We start from the raw sequence: 18,256 nt of genomic DNA on the forward strand, positions 1-18,256 counted from the left end.
GAACATCTTCTGTAATGACAACGACCTGCGGAAAGAAAAACGTTCTGGTGAATTTCGATGTTGTGAAGGCCATAACTCGGAAATGAAGCATTTCCGGACACATGTTGTAATGAACTATTTTGATTGTCTACATGTGGGAAATACATACCTGAAATTATGCCCTGTATTTTTGAAACACCCTGTATAAATGTAGAGTGATACATGCGTGTTATATAGTACAATGTGAACAACAGTTGTCTTTCTACCACAATTGACTACGGAACTACCATCACCACACACACGATATTGAATTATCTCCATGCAAGACATATTGGAGCTTTGTCACAGATGGTTCCGCAAATTGCAACTCAGGACAACATTTTAAATTTAAATATTTTTAAAATTTTAATATTTTATTGACCACAGCTTATATAGCTTTTTATTTTATCCACATTTTAATTAATTTGAGGCCACAGTTGTTTATAGTAGAGGCTCATAATTAACTCATTATTCACATTCTACTACATAACACACATGTACCAATCTACATTTACTGTATATGTATTCTCAGGAATAATTTTCTGAAGATGGCTTATTCAAGCCGAAAACGTTCAAGCTAATAAAATGTGACAAGTATTTTAACATTTAATATTTGTTAAATAGATAAGCATAGACGGACCCTGCTCATCCCTAATTCAATATTATCACCGAGTTTGGTAAAAATCTGTACTCACTAACACATTCCAACAATGTTTTTAAATTTAAAAAATGAACTAGAAGTATAAACATGAATAGATATTGTGCTGATGGGATTCTCTTGTTTGCAGAAGAATCTTTGTGCTAGTGGTGGCGTACCGCCAGCTGTTTCAGTCTTTGAATGATCAGGTTCCTTTCGCACTTGATCCACTGCTTCTACTCGCCTGTGACGTTTAAACGTAATTCGTTCCATGATCTCCAAGTCAGCACTCCCATTAAACGATTTCAAGTGACTCGTTTCTTGGAACTGCAGACTGCAGACGCTCCCTGCTTGTCGTTTTGCATGACTTGTCTTAGGAGAATAATGGCGCTGTCTTCTTCTGTTCCCAGGTGGAGTTCACTGCAGACACTCTAAAATTGAACTTGATCGATCTTGGCCGCACGGAGAGCAAGCTCATTACCGTGGCAGGACACGTGGACTTCATGTGTCAGGAGGTGGAGGCAGCCGACCCTGTGACCTTCACCACGCGGGACTCGAACCTCGTAAGTCCAACTTCATATATCTACTTTAGCATGCAAACAAGATCTCCCGGGAATATCCACCCAAATTTATAATAGCATAGAAGTGATATAGGTTGCTTTAATCTCGCAGGATAATTGTTTCTGTCAAAAGTTTGAGAGAATTTTCCGAAAAAGAGTTGAACAAAACAACCATTAATCAATATTTCAGTCCCTTTCACAATATATCGTTCGAAATAAAACTGCTTGTTGCGTAATGTAGTGAGAATCTTTAAGATTTGTACATTTTAATTAATTCAACTAACATTGTTCAATGTGCGTTAAATGTTCTCTTGTCGCAAATAACTCTTTGATTTATGAAAGTTAATTGCAAGTCAAATATTGTACTTAAATTAGAATATTATACCATTGGTGTTATTCTTTAATTTAAGATTGTTTACCGCGATTAATTACTACAGTATTCAAACGTATCAGATGAAGCTTTCAGTTAATTTTACATTATTTATCGTGATTGAGTGCATTAGATAGGTATATAGACTTAGTAATATCGCTTTTAATTCATTTAACATTGTTTATAATGAGTAAATACAGCATTTTGAAAGTATTAACGTTGTTTATTGCAATTAAATAAGAGTATTTTGACGTAACAAAGTGACGCCTTCAGTTAAGTTGAGATTGTTTACCTTGATAAAATATAGCATTTAGAAGTAACAGAGTGAAGCTTTCAATTCGAGATTATTTATCATGAGTAAATCGATTATGAAGAAATGATAGTATCGTTTTTAAGTCATTTAGCATAGTTTGTCGTGATTAACACAGTATTTAGGTATGATAGACGGTCACTTTCAATTCATTTGATTGCTTGTCATCTTTAAATAATGCTTTAGATGTGACAGTGTCGTTTCAAATTAATTTAAGATCCTGCATCGTGTTTAAATACACTTTATCGTCGTACATTAAATAAAGTATTTATACGTATCTTCTAATTTTATTTATTAGTCTGTTTGTAGTGGATTAAAAATAATAGCTAAACATGACAATATTGTTTTAATTTATGAAGATGTATTGTCGTAAAAGTTGCAGCTTGAACTTTCTACATTCTTGGTATTTAACAGAAGGATCTCAGAAAGTTTAGCCAATTCGATCGGGGTCAGCCAAGTGAATTTAGTGTAGTGATAAAAACGAGCAAGATACCCTTCTTACTCGTCACTAAGATAAAAGTGGAACTAACCTTCGAAACAACAAAATATATTTTTTCCATCATTAACAATGGAGAAAGTTCGAGTTGCATTGATTTTTAATAATGTAATATTGCTTTCTCCTTGTTTTACAATGCCTCATTATGGTGGATCAAATGCAGCATTAAACGCAGCAGTGTGGCTTATAATAACTCATTTAAGAACGATTTTCGTGGGCCATAAATGCGCTATTTATGCATAACAGTGTAGCTTTTAATTTGTTTGAAATCGCTTTCCTTGGCTAATGCAGTAAGTTATTTAGACGCAATAGAGCCGCTTTTAACAATAATTGCAAATTTGATTATCCTGAATTAAACGCAGTATTTAGACTTGGCATCATTGGTCTTAATTAATTTAAATTTTTCGTCGCACATAAATGCGCAGAATTTAGATAAAGCATTACAGTTTTCAGTTCATTATGATTTGCTGGTCGTCCATTACTAAATAATTATCTAGTAGATACAGTAGGCCTATATGTACATGACAAGGTCGCTTTTAATTCATTAGGTTTTGTTCATCTTGTATATATTCAGTATTTAATCGTCATTTAGTCGCTTTTAGCTCATTCACATTATTTGTTGATCTTGTATAAATTTAGTATTTGTACATCACACTTCCTATTCTAATTAATTATGGTTTCTCGATTTTTCATAAACGTAATCTGTAGATATGACATTTTCGCTTATAATTCATTATCTTACATAAATTAATTACTTAAACGAGGTAATGTTGTTATTATTTCAATTAGGGAAATTCATTTTGCAGAAATGCAGTTAAATACATAGTCATAGTAGTGCCGCTTTTAATCCTATTAATGTTGCTCGTGTATAATTTATTCCTTCGTTATACATAATTACTACAGCAATGTTCCTTTCAATTCATTAAAGATGATTTGTAATAGATTAATACTGTATTTCGACGATACAGCAATGTAGGTGTCATTCCATTTATTTAGGATTAAATACACCAAATAGTAGCTTTTTCATTTTAATTTATTGAAGTTCATCAGTTGTGGAAAAACTTTCGTATTTGTACGTCCTATTTCCGTGACTGATTAATTTTACGGCGTTTGTTGTTAATTAAATCTTCTATTTAGACGCGACAATATTGTCATTACTTAATTTAGTAGCTTTTATGGTGGCAATATCGATGGGCCAGTTCAAAAGGGAAACAACTAAACATTTAATGTTTTGATAAACCTGCATTTTAAAGTTTCACGTTGCTGTGAAAAATCCAAGGATCACTGAATTTACTCCAAATTCTGTTAATGATGTGTTATAGGCTACATACGGCAAGTTTCAAATTAGAGTGATGTTAATTGAATATTTCGCAGCAACGCGAAACTTTAAAACGCGGTATTCTGGAAACTTCAAATTTCGAGTTGTTTCCCTTTTGAATTGGCCCGTCGAAATAATGTACATATTTTAATATTTTAAGTCGATGAAGTGCAAGAAATGCTGTATTTATAAGTTTCATTTTCGCAATTAATTCATGTTATAGCGCTTGTTGTTAACCAAAATAAATGCTATAGTTATACGCGGCAAAAATTGCATTAATTTATTAGCTTTTATTAGGGATTAAATATATATTTGTTATTAGAAGACTCATTAATAAAAATCGAAAGGAACGTAAAGTGTTGGGAAGGCTTAAAAGGAGACAGAGATATCAGTTTTAAATAGTCTTCAGTGGTGTGGAGACACCAAGCCTAAATGTCTAAGATGTATTAATAATGATGATGATTTATTAGAATGTACAGTGTCACCAGTTGAATAATTGTTTTTTTCATATATAGATTATGTTAAGGAAGAAACTAGTGAAGTGCTTTATGTGGAGTGTAGCTTTGTATGGGGCAGAAATATGGACAATACGACGAAGTGAAGAGAAGCGAATAGAAGCATTTGAAATGTGGATGTGGAGGAGGATGGAGCATGTGAAATGAACAGACATAGTAAGAAACGAAGCTGTGTTGGAAAGAGTAGGTGAAGAAAGAATGATGCTGAAACTGATCAGGAAGAGGAAAAGTAATTGGCTGGGTCACTGGTTGAGAAGACTGTCCACTGAGGGATGCACTGGAAGAAATGGTGAAGAGTTCGTGGCAGAAGAAGATATCAGAGGATAGATGACATTAAGATATATGGATCATATAAGGAGACAAGGAGGAAGACAGAAAATAGGAAAAACTGGAGAATGCTGAGTTTGCAGTGAAGATCTGTCCTCTGGAAAAACACTATGAGTGAATGAATATAGACTATAACTTATTCCAATTTGCAAGGAAACTGTTCGTTTGAAGAGTAAGATGCTACTCATATTAGTTTTTGAGATGATTGTTTATATCTGAAACATTGCTAAAGTGAAATAAGTATCAGTTAATTCTTTTTACAAGTTTGCAGCCGGAGAATTTATTTGTAGTCGATGGAGGAAGTTACGATATAAACCATTTAGAATCTAATTTCTGAATGCGGAATTTGCTAAGGGAACTTTATTGTAAATAGTGTGTTATTACTGAAGCCCGGAGGTTTAGCCCCTATTCTAGCCCGCAACCTGTAGCACTACATTTGTTTACTGCTACGCCATGCATCAGGTACATAAAGTCAACTCAGAAAAAACGGGCGTACTGGAATTGGTTCGCAAAACTGTGAATCGGTTCCCAGTTCGTCCCAGAGCTATACCCGAGTTGTTTCCAGGTTGATTACATCTGTGTACTGCAATTGATTCCCGCGCTAGACCAAACCAGAAAACATTTCCCTTCCATTTTCTACGGACTTACGACTGTCAACTACTGTCTAGGGTAGTAGGTAAAATTAAAAATGTTTTGTGTTTGACGGACACGATGCGTCGAATAACTTTATAATTTGATTTCTCTACTGGTAAAAATTTGTAACAAACGTGTCACAGGAATGCATATCTACTTACACTGCCGTCAGAGAGTTTTTCCATCCAACCTTCTACAAAAGTTACCTTTTGTTGCATTATCTTAGGCCTACATTTACTTTTCCTTCTAATCTTAATATAATTATTACACTGAACCTCCTTCAGAGCATCTCCTAATGCAAGCATATTTGAGTATGGAACACAAAATTGCGCATTAAGTTTACTATGAAAAGATTCACAACCGTTGGTTGTCCACTCTAAGGAAGAGGTAAACTCAGTCCATATTAGCGGTGGAATCTCACTTGTTGGTGCAATATAGATCTAGATCTTGAGGAAGTAATGAAAGAAATGCTCCAATCGATCGTCTGTAAGTTTGACAACCATTAAGTCATTAACAAAACAATCTTCAACTCCTTGTGGAGCCAATGAAGACAGTACAAATAGTTTTTAGAAGCTGACCAATTTGAGATTCCTTAGTTCTAAATTCCGCACTTAAACCTAAGGATTGAATTTTCCTTCGCCAAGATTATGCAACATTGAACCTACAACCTTTCAGTTTGGCATTAGGGAATACATTTGAAATTCCATTTTGGATTGCTTTTCCGAAGTCAGAATAAACAACAATTGGATTCACATATTGTTTAATTGAATTGAAGGTGTAAAGTATATGACGTCGCGTGTTGATCTGGTAGCAGGAAGAACACCAAAGGTACGTAATGATTATCTGTCACACTATTCACAGTTAAAAGTTGTTTGAATAATTTAGGACACGCCTTGAATATACCATCAACAAAAATAGTGTTCATTCCCTTCAAAGCTTCAAAACTCGATTTACAGGAAAACGCAAAAATATTTCTTTCGGAATCATTTATGAACAAAAACTGTTCATTTTTATTAGTGGTTAGGTCGTACGACGACATTGTGAAATGTATTTCAGCTACCGATTGGGGCAATTTCTGTCTTACAGTTAGGCGGCTGCGGTATACGTTATTCCTTACATTACAGATGTCACTGGTAGTCAGAGTCTGAAAATAATCATTTTCCATTAGCTCAAAGCGAATAATTTTCTATGCACGTTCGTGCAAGTGCTGCAAATTTTTTGTTTCACTTTGTTGCTAAACTTTTACGATTTAAAGTTGCAGTATCACAAATGTCGTGGTTATGTTCGAACGTTGCATTCCATTATAATATTTGAATCAGAAAGTTTCACGAAACACTTACATCCTCTTTTAACACAATTATATCTTTTCACACCACCAGATAATGTTTTCTGAAAACCGAACTTGTGATCATTGACCACTAAGAGTTTTTTCCCCGTTTCACTGAGCATAGTAGTGAAATCCATCATGAAGTGCAGTACAGCTGTCCTATTCATCCACTGCCACTACTCTGCTAATCACTGAAACTTATGATCGGTATTTATATTTTAACATACATAGTATCATGACTGTCCTGTACTTCCACTGCCACTACTCTGCTAATCACTGAAACTTAAGATCGGTATTTATATTTTAACATACATAGTATCATGACTGTCCTGTACTTCCACTGGCACTATTCTGCTATCATTGACACTTAGGATCGATATTTATATTTTAATGTATGTGGAACCACGACTATCCTGTACTTTCACTGCCACTACATGCTAATCATTCAAACTTATGATCGATATTTATATTTTAATGTATATGGAACCACGACTGTTCTGTACTTCCACTGCCACTACTCTGCTAATCACTAAAACTTATGATCAGTATTTATATTTTAACGTATATGGATCTACGGCTGTCCTGTATTTCCATTGCCACTACTCTGCTAATCATTGAAGCTTATGATCGATATTTATATTTTAATGTATGTGGAACCATGACAGTCCTCTGTACTTCCACTGCCACTACTATGCTAATCACTGAAACTTATGATTGGTATTATATTTTAACGTACAGTATATAGTACTTTGACTGTTCTGTACTTCCGCTGCCACTACTATGCTAATCACTGAAACTTATGATTGGTATTATATTTTAACGTACAGTATATAGTACTTTGACAGTTCTGTACTTCCACTGCCACTACTATGCTAATCAATGAAACTTATGATTGATATTTATATTTTAACGTACAATATATATAGTACTTTGACTGTCCTGTACTTCCATTGCCACTACTATGCTAATCACTGAAACTTACGATCGGTATTTGTATTTTAACGTATATAGGCCCTACAGCAGAACATCGATTATCCGAATACCGATCAACAGAAACATCGGTTAACCGAAAGCGTTTCAGTCGGCAAATTAAAATTTGCGCGCTCGTCATGTAGAAGTTCGCTAGCGCTGTTTGCGAGATTTAGCGCCAAAAAAAAGTCTCAGCTCTGAAGCAAAAAAAGGACTTCTTTTCCTAAACTTGAGGTCAACTTTAATGACAATTTTGAACTTGTCAAACTAGGCTAGTCAGTTATCTGTGTTATTTGTAAGGCGTGTGATACAAAATATATACTGTATGTACAATTTTGTGTTTAATATCAGTGTTTCTTTGTTTCATACTGCTCCTATGACACCGTTACAAATTGTTTTCGTAAATGATTGGTTAACCGAAAAATCAGTTATCCGAACACCCCTCCCCCGTCCCCAATTGTTTCGGATAATCGATGCTCTACTCTAGTACTATGACTGTTCTGGACTTACACTGCCACTACTGTGCTAATCACTGAAACTTATGATCGGTATTCATATTGTAATGTAGATGGAACCACGGTCATGATCGATTGTGGCGTTATATGCAATAACTACTACCTCATCCCCTTTGTTGATATTTAAACACTGCCACTACTCTGCTACATGATCGATTAACATCCCCTTCCCACACAGCCTTGGAACCTATTCGCGTTGTTATTATTTTAAATGGAGAACCTACTCACGTTGATATTTTGTTTGGGAACCAACTCAAGAACAGCAACAAAAACACTCATTCACAGTAGGATCTCAAGCTCCAGACAACCCGATGAGTCTGATATGATTTTTTCTTGCGTAGTATTGTGATGTATGTATATATGTATTTATTTACACTGCAAGTGGGCAAGCACTCGGTGGCAGTGGTATATACAATATTAACAATACACAGTTAAAATTATAAGCAATACACAATAAAATTTACAATACATAATAAAATTTACAACACATATACAATTTTATACACAATACAATAAGAATACACAATACAATTTAACACAATAATAATAAAACATAAAATAAAACACCTAATTTTACAACACAACCTACATAAATTATGTACAGGTCCTACATAATTTTCAATAGTCTTTCACTTTACTCTCATCTCATTCCCTGTAGTGGCACTATGACGCATTTCACTGATACTTTAGCACACATTTCACTGACACTCTGTAACTCATTTCACCGACACTATAGAACACATTTCATTGACGCTATAAATTATCACTGATCGGAACTGTTCACTGCACTGTAAAACCATAACTTCACTGACTCACCTCGCTTCACTGATACAACAGTTCAAATAAGTCAAATAATTGCATTCTTATGCATACTTATAAACAGAACTACATTTAAACTAAACATTTCTAGTCTAAGGCCGTCTTACACGCTATTTTTAAATAATTTACAATTCAAACCAAGGAAGTAAACTCGTCAGGCTAGATAAATACATGCCACCTTAAAAAATTAAATGTTGAATGTCACCTTAATTTTAATTTTCACTTTATACACAACTCTTTAAATTATTCTTGAATCTCCTTAAGGAAGGACAGCCCTCAAAGACCGCTGCAGGTAGGTCATTCCAATCATTTATAGTTCTATTTAAAAATGAGAATTTACCTACATCCGTTTTCTGTTTCCTACATTTGATTTTAAAATCATGATCGTTCCTACCATAGTACGTTGGCTTTTCTAACCGAGCCGTTATGTCTACCCATGCTTTCTGACCTAGATGTGCTCTATACAATGATGTTATTCTAGTTTTCCTACGCCTGTTTTCCAAAGTTTCCCATTTAAGTTCTTTTATCGTATCGTTCCCATCTTCTCTTTTACCTTTAACAAATTTAGCTGCCCTATACTGGATTCTTTCTAAGGAATTTATCTGATATATTCTATAGGGATCCCAACACGTAGTTCCGTATTCCATTAACGGTCGCACTAATGTTAGATATGCTATTTCCCTCGATTTGGGGCTAGCCTTTCTCAAGATTCTCATAATAAAGTGAAGTGCCCTCCATGCTTTGCCTGTAACATTATCAACATGCTCTCCCCAAGAAAGTTTGGAGTTTAAATACACTCCTAGGTATTTACAACATTGTTCTTGCTGAATTACAACACCACTGAATTCGTAATTAAGACTAGTTTCCTCTCGGGTTTTACAAAATGTTATAGATTTACTTTTAGAACCATTTATTTTCATCCTATGCTTTAACGCCCAGTTGTAAATGTTATTCAAGTCTGTTTGAATAGCATCTACATCTGAATTATTTCTAATCTTTCTATAGATAATGCAGTCGTCTGCAAATAGCCTCACATTTGATGTAATATCCTGGCATAGGTCATTTACGTATATTATAAAGAGTAATGGACCCAGAACGCTGCCCTGTGGCACCCCTGAACTTATATTTCCAATTTCCGATATTTCATGACCTACTCTAACTCTCTGGGTTCTACCTTTTAAGAATTCTTGGATCCATAGCACCACTCTTTTATCTATTCCTAGCCTACTTAACTTATCTATTAATATGTCATGTGGCACCAAATCAAATGCTTTCGAAAAGTCAATCACAACTGCATCGATTCTTCCGCCTCTATCTACCTCTTCAGCTAGATCCTGAACCAGCGACGTAATTTGACTATCACATGAGAAGCCTTCCCTAAAACCATGCTGGCGGTTGTAAAACCAGTCTTTCGCATTTAGAACATGACGAATATAATCCGATATCAAATGCTCCATGACTTTACATACGACAGATGTAAGGCTAATCGGTCTGTAGTTTCCGACATCTAATTTATTTCCACCTTTATGTATGGGTACCACTATAGCTGATTTCCAGTCACACGGAATAGCTGCATTGTTTATGGAAACATGAAATATACGCATTAAGTATGGAATTATGGCCTCGGAACCTAATTTAAGAATCTCTGTAGCAATACTATCTGGTCCTCGAGACTTCCGATTTTTTAATTTCGTTATTCTCTCTCTAACCCCTTTGGAAGTTATTTTGAAAGTCGAATTTGGTTCACATTCACGGTCTGTGACACAACCACTCCTATCAGCGGGATTATTATTATTATTATTATTATTATTATTATTATTATTATTATTATTATTATTATTATTATTATTATTATTGAAAACCGAAATGAAATAGGAATTTAATAAGTCGGCCTTTTCTTTGTCATCAGTTATACTTTCTCCGTTCTGATTTCGTAAAAGCACTACTCCTTCATTTTTGCCTTTTCTCCTGCGTACATAATTATAAAACTGTCTCCAATTGTTACTTTCATCTTCTTTTAAAATAGTTTTTAGAAAATTTTCCTGAGCTAACCTTTTTTCACACTCAAGTTTCTTAATTAATTCGATATATTTTTCCCAATGCTCATGGCTCCGTTTACGTTTGCTAAAAGCGCGCCTTGTCTTTTTCTTTAAGTAGCGAATATAATTAGTGTAATATTCTGGGTCCGGATTTTTCTTAATTATTTTAGAAGGTACACATTTTACTAATGCCTCGAAAATTATACACTTAAATTTATGCCACACATTTTCCATATTTCCTTCAGTCCTTAGAAAGTCATCATGCTTTTGTCGTAGAAACGTTTGTAATTCATGGACATCGGTTTTGTTAAAATTCCAGACAGACACTGGACTTGACCTCGGATTTACTGTGTTTTCCCATAAGATTTCTAATAAGACGCTATTGTGATCACTTATTTTATGAAGACTTTCAGAGTTGACAAAGAGAGAGACAGGTCTTAGTAGGTAAACATCTAAGAGGGCATTGTCACGCGTCGGACCATTTACTATCTGCGTGAAATCTTTACGCCAGATCAATTCATTAACAAGGGTCTGTGCATCTGAATTTGTACCTGAAATCCCGTTCCAGTTAATTTTCGGGAGGTTTAGATCCCCAGCAATTACTACGTTTCGGTCTTCTGATACTGTATTAAGATATTCATTTAGTTTGTGCAAAGTTAAATTGTTTAATTCACTGGGTGGTCTGTAACATGCTATTACATCTAAGGTTTCCAGTCCATTTCTTATCTGAACATTCAATATTTCAACTTCCTCATGTATCCATAGAAGATTGCTACTTATTTCTATCTTAGTACAAACGAAAACTCCCCCTCCCTTTTCACTTCTATCCTTTCTGAAGACTCTATAATCCGACCTAAAAATTTCCGAGTCATTTATGTCTTCCCTAAGCCATGATTCCGTCCCAATTATTACATCTGGATTATAAACATCGACCAAGTTCCAAAACGGAATAAGTTTATTTCTAATACTTCGGCAATTAACCTGCAGTAGTCTTAGTAGGCCTGTCCTTACTTGAACATTCTGAATCCCCGTGGCACCTCGCCGTCACTGCAGGTCTACGCTGCCCGCGGATAGGTCTTCGACCGCACCGCCCGCTGGTAGTCCCTCGACCCCTCCACCCGCTGGTAGACTCACACCCCCGCTGACCGCCGGTAGTCCCACGCCCCCGCCGTCGGTTGATGGTCCTTCGGTGCCGCTGCCAGCTGATGGATCCTCGATCCCGCCCCGCCATGTTGTAGTAACTACCCGCGCGAAGAGGGATCCCATGTGTGCAGCCCCCTTCCGATTTAGGTGGATTCCGTCTCTTCCGAAGCATCTGTCGTCTATCCAGGAATTTGGATCGACGAAACGCGCACCAAGACACTCCGCTACCCACTCGAAAGCTTTATTCACACGACCCACTTTTCTCCAGTTCACATCCCTCCGTCTGACGATTCCACTGATGACAATCCCAGCTGCCGGATATTTCTTCTTCGTTTCCATCACCAAGTCATATACATCTGCCATGATATAATCAACACCTCTTCGCAAATCGTTTGTTCCTACGTGAAGGACGATGTTTTTCGGGTCCCCTCGTTCCTGATTTTCGATCACGCTTTTCATTTCTTTCACTCTAATCCCAGGGTAACACTCTGTCGCCAGCTCCGATTGTAGATTCCCTACGTGTCGAATGATGGAGTCTCCGATGATAACACTTGCCGCACCATGCTTCTTCTTCTCCTCCCTCTCTTCGCCATTTTCCTTTTCCCGTCGCAACAACTTATTTTCGTCCTCCAGAAACTTGATCCGTTGCTCCGCCGCGCCGTCTCTAGATTCTCCCGTAGCTTCTTCACCTCGTTCCGTAGACCGATGAGCTCCCTGTTGCCTGCCTCGTTCCCGCAGTCCTTGCACAGCCACGTTTCTTCTACTATCTGTTCCCTCTTGATCTTCTGACAAGTCAGATGGAACCACTTCTCGCACTGGTTGCACAGCACGCCTACTCGTAGGTTCTTTCTACAGCTGCCACACTTGACACTGATCACTGATCACTGATGATTAATGAAAGCACTATAGGCTACTGGTAATAAACAAACAGCATTATTGAACATATTTTCGTTCAGAGAACATACAAATGCTGTTGCACAAGTGAACTAACATTTAAATTAAATAATAGAACAGTAATATGTACATTATCACAATTTTCTGAAACAAAACAACATTTTGATCATAGAACATGTGCAATATAGACCAATAGATGGGTTACAAATATGACAATTATACCACATTTTGCATTCCTGTTTAAATCTTCAATTATTTACATATTTACATTATAGCCTATACACTTCACCCCATTGGATTATTTTCAAGATTGTTCAGTTCACAACTTCTTCCAATAGCGAGACTGGAGCAATATCTTATTTTTCACTATAATCTGCATTGCAGTGAATTACAATATTTCGAAAGAAACTTTTCTACACTGCTCACTCAGTCAGCGTTTGCATCGTGAAAAAGAGCGTTTCACATCACAGGTCATAATAGGAGCATATTATCTGAAGTAAGGGATGTTATTTTCACGCAAGTTATATTAACATAGGTTTTCGTCTGTGGAAACAGTCATCATATCTCCTATATACCACATTACTGCATAACCACAATATTGTTCTTGAGTACCTGTGTTAACAAATTTATGTTTTAGGTTTGTGACAATTGGTCCGTTAGGTAACACATTAAAAATAAAATACGAGATATTGTCCACTTGTTTCAGAGCTTCAGTCATTGGCAACTGTGGTTATTCTAAAATGGTGATAGTTTCAGAAGTAACTGAAGAGTTATGGTTCATCACCTTTACTTTTTAACTTCGCTCTAAAATATGCCATTAGGAAAGTTCAAGATAACACAGACGGTTTGGAATTGAACGGGTTACATCAGCTTCTTGTCTATGCGAATGACGAGAATATGTTAGGAGAAAATCCACAAACGATTAGGGAAAACACGGAAATTTTACTTGAAGTAAGTAAAGCGATAGGTATGGAAGTAAATCATGAAAAGACAAGTATATGATTACGTCTCGTGACCAGAATAGGCCTATTGCACGAAATGGAAACATAAAAATTGGAGATTTATACTTCGAGGAGGTGGAAAAATTCAAATATCTTAGAGCAACAGTAACGAATATAAATGACACTCGGGAGGAAATTAAACTCAGAATAAATATAGGAAATGCCTGTTGTTATTTGGTTGGGAAACTTTTCTCATCTAGTCTCCTGTCAAAAAATCTGAAAATTAGAATTTATAAAACAGTTATATTACCGGTTGTTCTGTATGGTTGTGAAACTTGGACTCTCACTTTGAGAGAGGAACAGAGATTAAGGGTGTTTGAGAATAAGGTTCTTAGGAAAATATTTGGGGCTAAGAGGGATGAAGTTACAGGAGAATGGAGAAAGTTACACAACACAGAACTTCACGCATTGTATTCCTCACCTGACATAATTAGGAACATTAAATCCAGACATTTGCGATGGGCAGGGCATGTAGCACATATAGAGTGTTAGTTGGGAGTCCGGAGGGAAAAACAACCTTTGTGGAGGCCGAGACGTAGATGGGAGGATAATATTAAAATGGATTTGAGGTAGGTGGAATATGATGATAGAGACTGGATTAATCTTGCACAGGATAGGACTGATGGCGGGCTTATGTGAGGGCGGCAATGAACCTCCGGATTCCTTAAAAGCCATTTGTAAGTAAGTTATGGTTAATCATATTGTTACGCACGGACAAATCCTATGAGACTAACCACGTTGCCTGGAGTTTGAGATCCTATTGCATGAATGTTTTTGTGAGTTGACTATACGTACCTTATGCATCGCGTAGCGGTAAAGAAACGTAATGCTACACGTTGCGGGCTAGAATAACGGCTAACCTTCGGACTTCAGTTATTACAATTAATTCATTTAATAGCCTTGATTATACAGGGTGTAAGGGGTACAAGTGCCATCCTTTTAATAGTCGTCAGTGACGGTCTACAGGATCAAAAAATGTCCATACAACATAGGGTCAAAACTCGATAGTTTTCCCAGAGAAAAATATTTCTTTCCTTATTTTATTTGCGTTATATTGCTTATATCATTACTAAAATTACGAAAAGAATTACATCAGTAGATACATGTAGCTAAGAGTTAATATTAGTTTAAATAAATATTTGTGTGTTCTATTAGGTTTTCGTGGAATTAAATAAAAATGCATATTTAACTTTGTTATATTCTGGCGTGAGAGACTTGGTAACGTGTTCAGCAAGCAGTACTCTGCACAGACGTAAGTACAGGTCAGTTGAGTTCAAGCTCCCTGTCCATAGCTCTACTGCCGAGCGGATGGTAATACCTACAGTACAGGGTATTTGACAATGCCATTCACAGTTTAGAAATATCATGTTATTAATTTATGGAGAAAGTCTCCGTAATTCAAGTGAGACAAGAAGAATGTACTGTCAACGTTTTCCTCAAACAAGTTTACCTAATCGGCGAACTTATGTAGCAGTTTCTCAACGATTATTAGAAACTAAAATTCTCTTACCCCGTTTCGAAAATCACGCAATCAGAAATATATTTTAAAATGATGCTGCTTTACGGAAGCGGGAGAGATTAAAATATTGCATTATAAAAAAAAGTTCGTGTGATTTTGTGCAGAAAACCATTACTGTTTACTTTTTAGACGTACAATTAAAAATGGAGCAATATTGTTACATAAAATGTAAATTTACCATAATGTTCTATTAATGAGATTGGAGATTTGTATTTGCTGTTCGTTTTATTTAACAACAGTATTGTCATGGTCCGCTCCTGCATTGGGACAGACCATCTGTTTTGTACCGATAAGTCTGTAACCGCTTGTACTGTGTACTTCTAAACCCCCTCCTCCCCAGCCAGCAACGCTGCCAAACGCCTAACATTGTAAACTTTAATAACTAGTTAAATATTGCAATTAGAAAAAAAATTGTAAGGACATTTTTTCTTCTTTATGATATGAAGATAGATTTGACAGTATCTTCAGTGGTAGAGGTAACCATTTCACCGAACAAAAATATCGTACGCTTTCATCCAGCTCCTCATTGTAACAAATAAATTCTCAAGTGAAGGACGAAATTTGTATTTCTGATGAAAGAGGTTAGCAGAAATCATTATTTGGACTGTTAGAAAATATTCCTTAGACTATTTTAACGATGAGGAATTACAAGAGTGAGAGTTCAGATTCATACAAAAATACGAATTTTTGTATAACATTCAAAATAAAAAAAATAATATGTAAATGTTGACCTGTGTAATGGGCATTAATTACCAATCAGAACCGTAAACAAATTCTTCAACACCGAATATTTGATAATCGACTATTTCTCCAGGCTACCTGTAGTAGTTCTGACAGTTATGAAAGTTTATTCAGTCAACACAGCTAGGGATGAGACTTTACGTATTAATTTATTTACAAAGGCTAATGAAGCATGTAATTGATGCTGAATAGCATAATTAAAATATTTCTGACTCCTACCATTTCTTGGACACACTTATTGTAAGAATATTTAAAAGTAACTGCAACACTGCAGGGCAATGACCTACGTTTCAAACGTCTCAAAGCAACTCCTATATTGCAAACATACTTGAACCTTGTAATATAATATAAGAATATTTTTTTTTGTGTTCAGTCGAAATGATTTATCAATATTAAAAAAAACAACAAATAAATAATTAATTGAAGTTAAAAGATTTAATGCTAGCGTTTTCGCCTATTTGGCATCTTCAGGCATGTATTCGAAATATCTCATACGATACATTAATTTTACTGTGATTGGAATAACCATTAATTTTATACATAAACACTCTTAAAATAAACATAGCCTATTAAAACCATATATACAAATTAAATAAATAATTAATAAAGGATGAATTAATTATTGTTATTAATTCATTTATGTGTTTGATAGTTGAAACCAAATCAATATTCATATCTACTTCAATTTATAACAATAATTAAAGCAACTATTAACACAAAAATAAATTAAAATTATGGACATTGAAATAGATTCAGATTATCTCAATGTTACCCTGTGTTTAAGATTAATTACTTCTGAATATATTTCATTACTCTATTATATATGATCATATAATTATGTGTTTTACAAATTAATGGTTTGTGTCGTTATGTGTGTATTATATCAAGCATTTATTTGTTAAAATTATTACTATAGTGAAGTGATAAAATCTTGTAGTGCATGTTAATTCCAATATTAAACTTCATTTACTAGCAGATGTCAAAATGTGTAAAGTAGGTATCAATTGAACCTGCCTGCCAGGTCAAAGTATGTCCTGTTGCCACCGGTAATAAAAATTAATATCAGTTTCCGTAATTATGTTATACTAAGAGCAAATCCTAGGCTATTAGAACATTTTATTCGAATCAAAATACTCCACAACATTATAAAAACTACATCGTAGAAGTAAGTAATTTTCTTGCTATGGACCACCAAATTAGTTCAATGAGTTTTTTTTTTTTTTTTCCGGAAACGACAAACAAATTAAGAAAATGTCAAAGAGCTATATTCTTTGTTTTAGTTAAGTGATTAATAACTCTGAATAAATACGTACTACACACGGTTTGGTTTCATTCCATTCCGTTCAGCATTGTGTCACAAGAGCGCCATGTGTCCATTATGCCTGGCTAATTCAAATAATTAAGTCTCATATGTAAGACACTGCGCATGATCGGAGACCAGAGCACCGATACACAAGATAACGAATATTGAGTTACTTAAATTCAGGCTATTTGGTTTGTTACTAGCATCGTTCCGAAATTCAATTAAAAAACTGCAAAAAATATGATTATATTACGAAATAAAAGATAAATATATACATAAATCGTGTAGTTAAATCGACAATGGACCTTCATGACTAGATCGACACTCCGCACAGAAAGGAAAGCTTTCATGTCGTTTCCATAGCTCAGACTGTAAGACTTCTGCGTGTTGTGTAGAAGAGTGCGAGTTCGATTCTTAGTCTACACAACAATTTTTTTTGTCTAAATAACGTTGAAATAGCTAAGTCACGTTGAAATATAGTTTTACAAAGTCCTGAGATTAAGTGTTAATGATCGCAAACAATACAAAATTACAAGTTATAATATTATAAACGTTAATCTAATGAATGCATTTATACACACACATATATACAATGTAAATGCATATATATTAAAAACTAACAATTAAAATGAAATTAAAAAAAATATAATAATAGACAAACTTTTACAAAGGTTTAGAGTCCTTAGGCTATGTCATTTGTTGAGTAATTATTACAATAATTTATTAATAGCTTTCCCATATGTGTAAGAAATGCACTCGCAAAAAACAATTCTTGTTAAAAGTATGGCTTTGGATTATTTCA

General features: G+C 35.1%; 1 protein-coding gene across 2 annotated transcripts in view; it reads left to right on the forward strand.

Moving 5' to 3' along the window:
• The window catches only part of LOC138700108 (neurexin 1-like), a 940,828-nt gene that overhangs the window by 297,259 nt on the left and 625,313 nt on the right, over positions 1 to 18,256 (forward strand). For both annotated transcript variants that reach the window (XM_069826434.1, XM_069826432.1), the window contains exon 5: positions 1,066 to 1,218. In XM_069826434.1, coding sequence (XP_069682535.1) covers positions 1,066 to 1,218 — 153 coding nt within the window. The remainder of the gene's footprint in view (positions 1 to 1,065; positions 1,219 to 18,256) is intronic.

The sequence above is a fragment of the Periplaneta americana genome, chromosome 1, assembly GCF_040183065.1.
Source record: "Periplaneta americana isolate PAMFEO1 chromosome 1, P.americana_PAMFEO1_priV1, whole genome shotgun sequence".
In the NCBI taxonomy this organism is placed as follows: Eukaryota; Metazoa; Arthropoda; class Insecta; order Blattodea; family Blattidae; genus Periplaneta; species Periplaneta americana.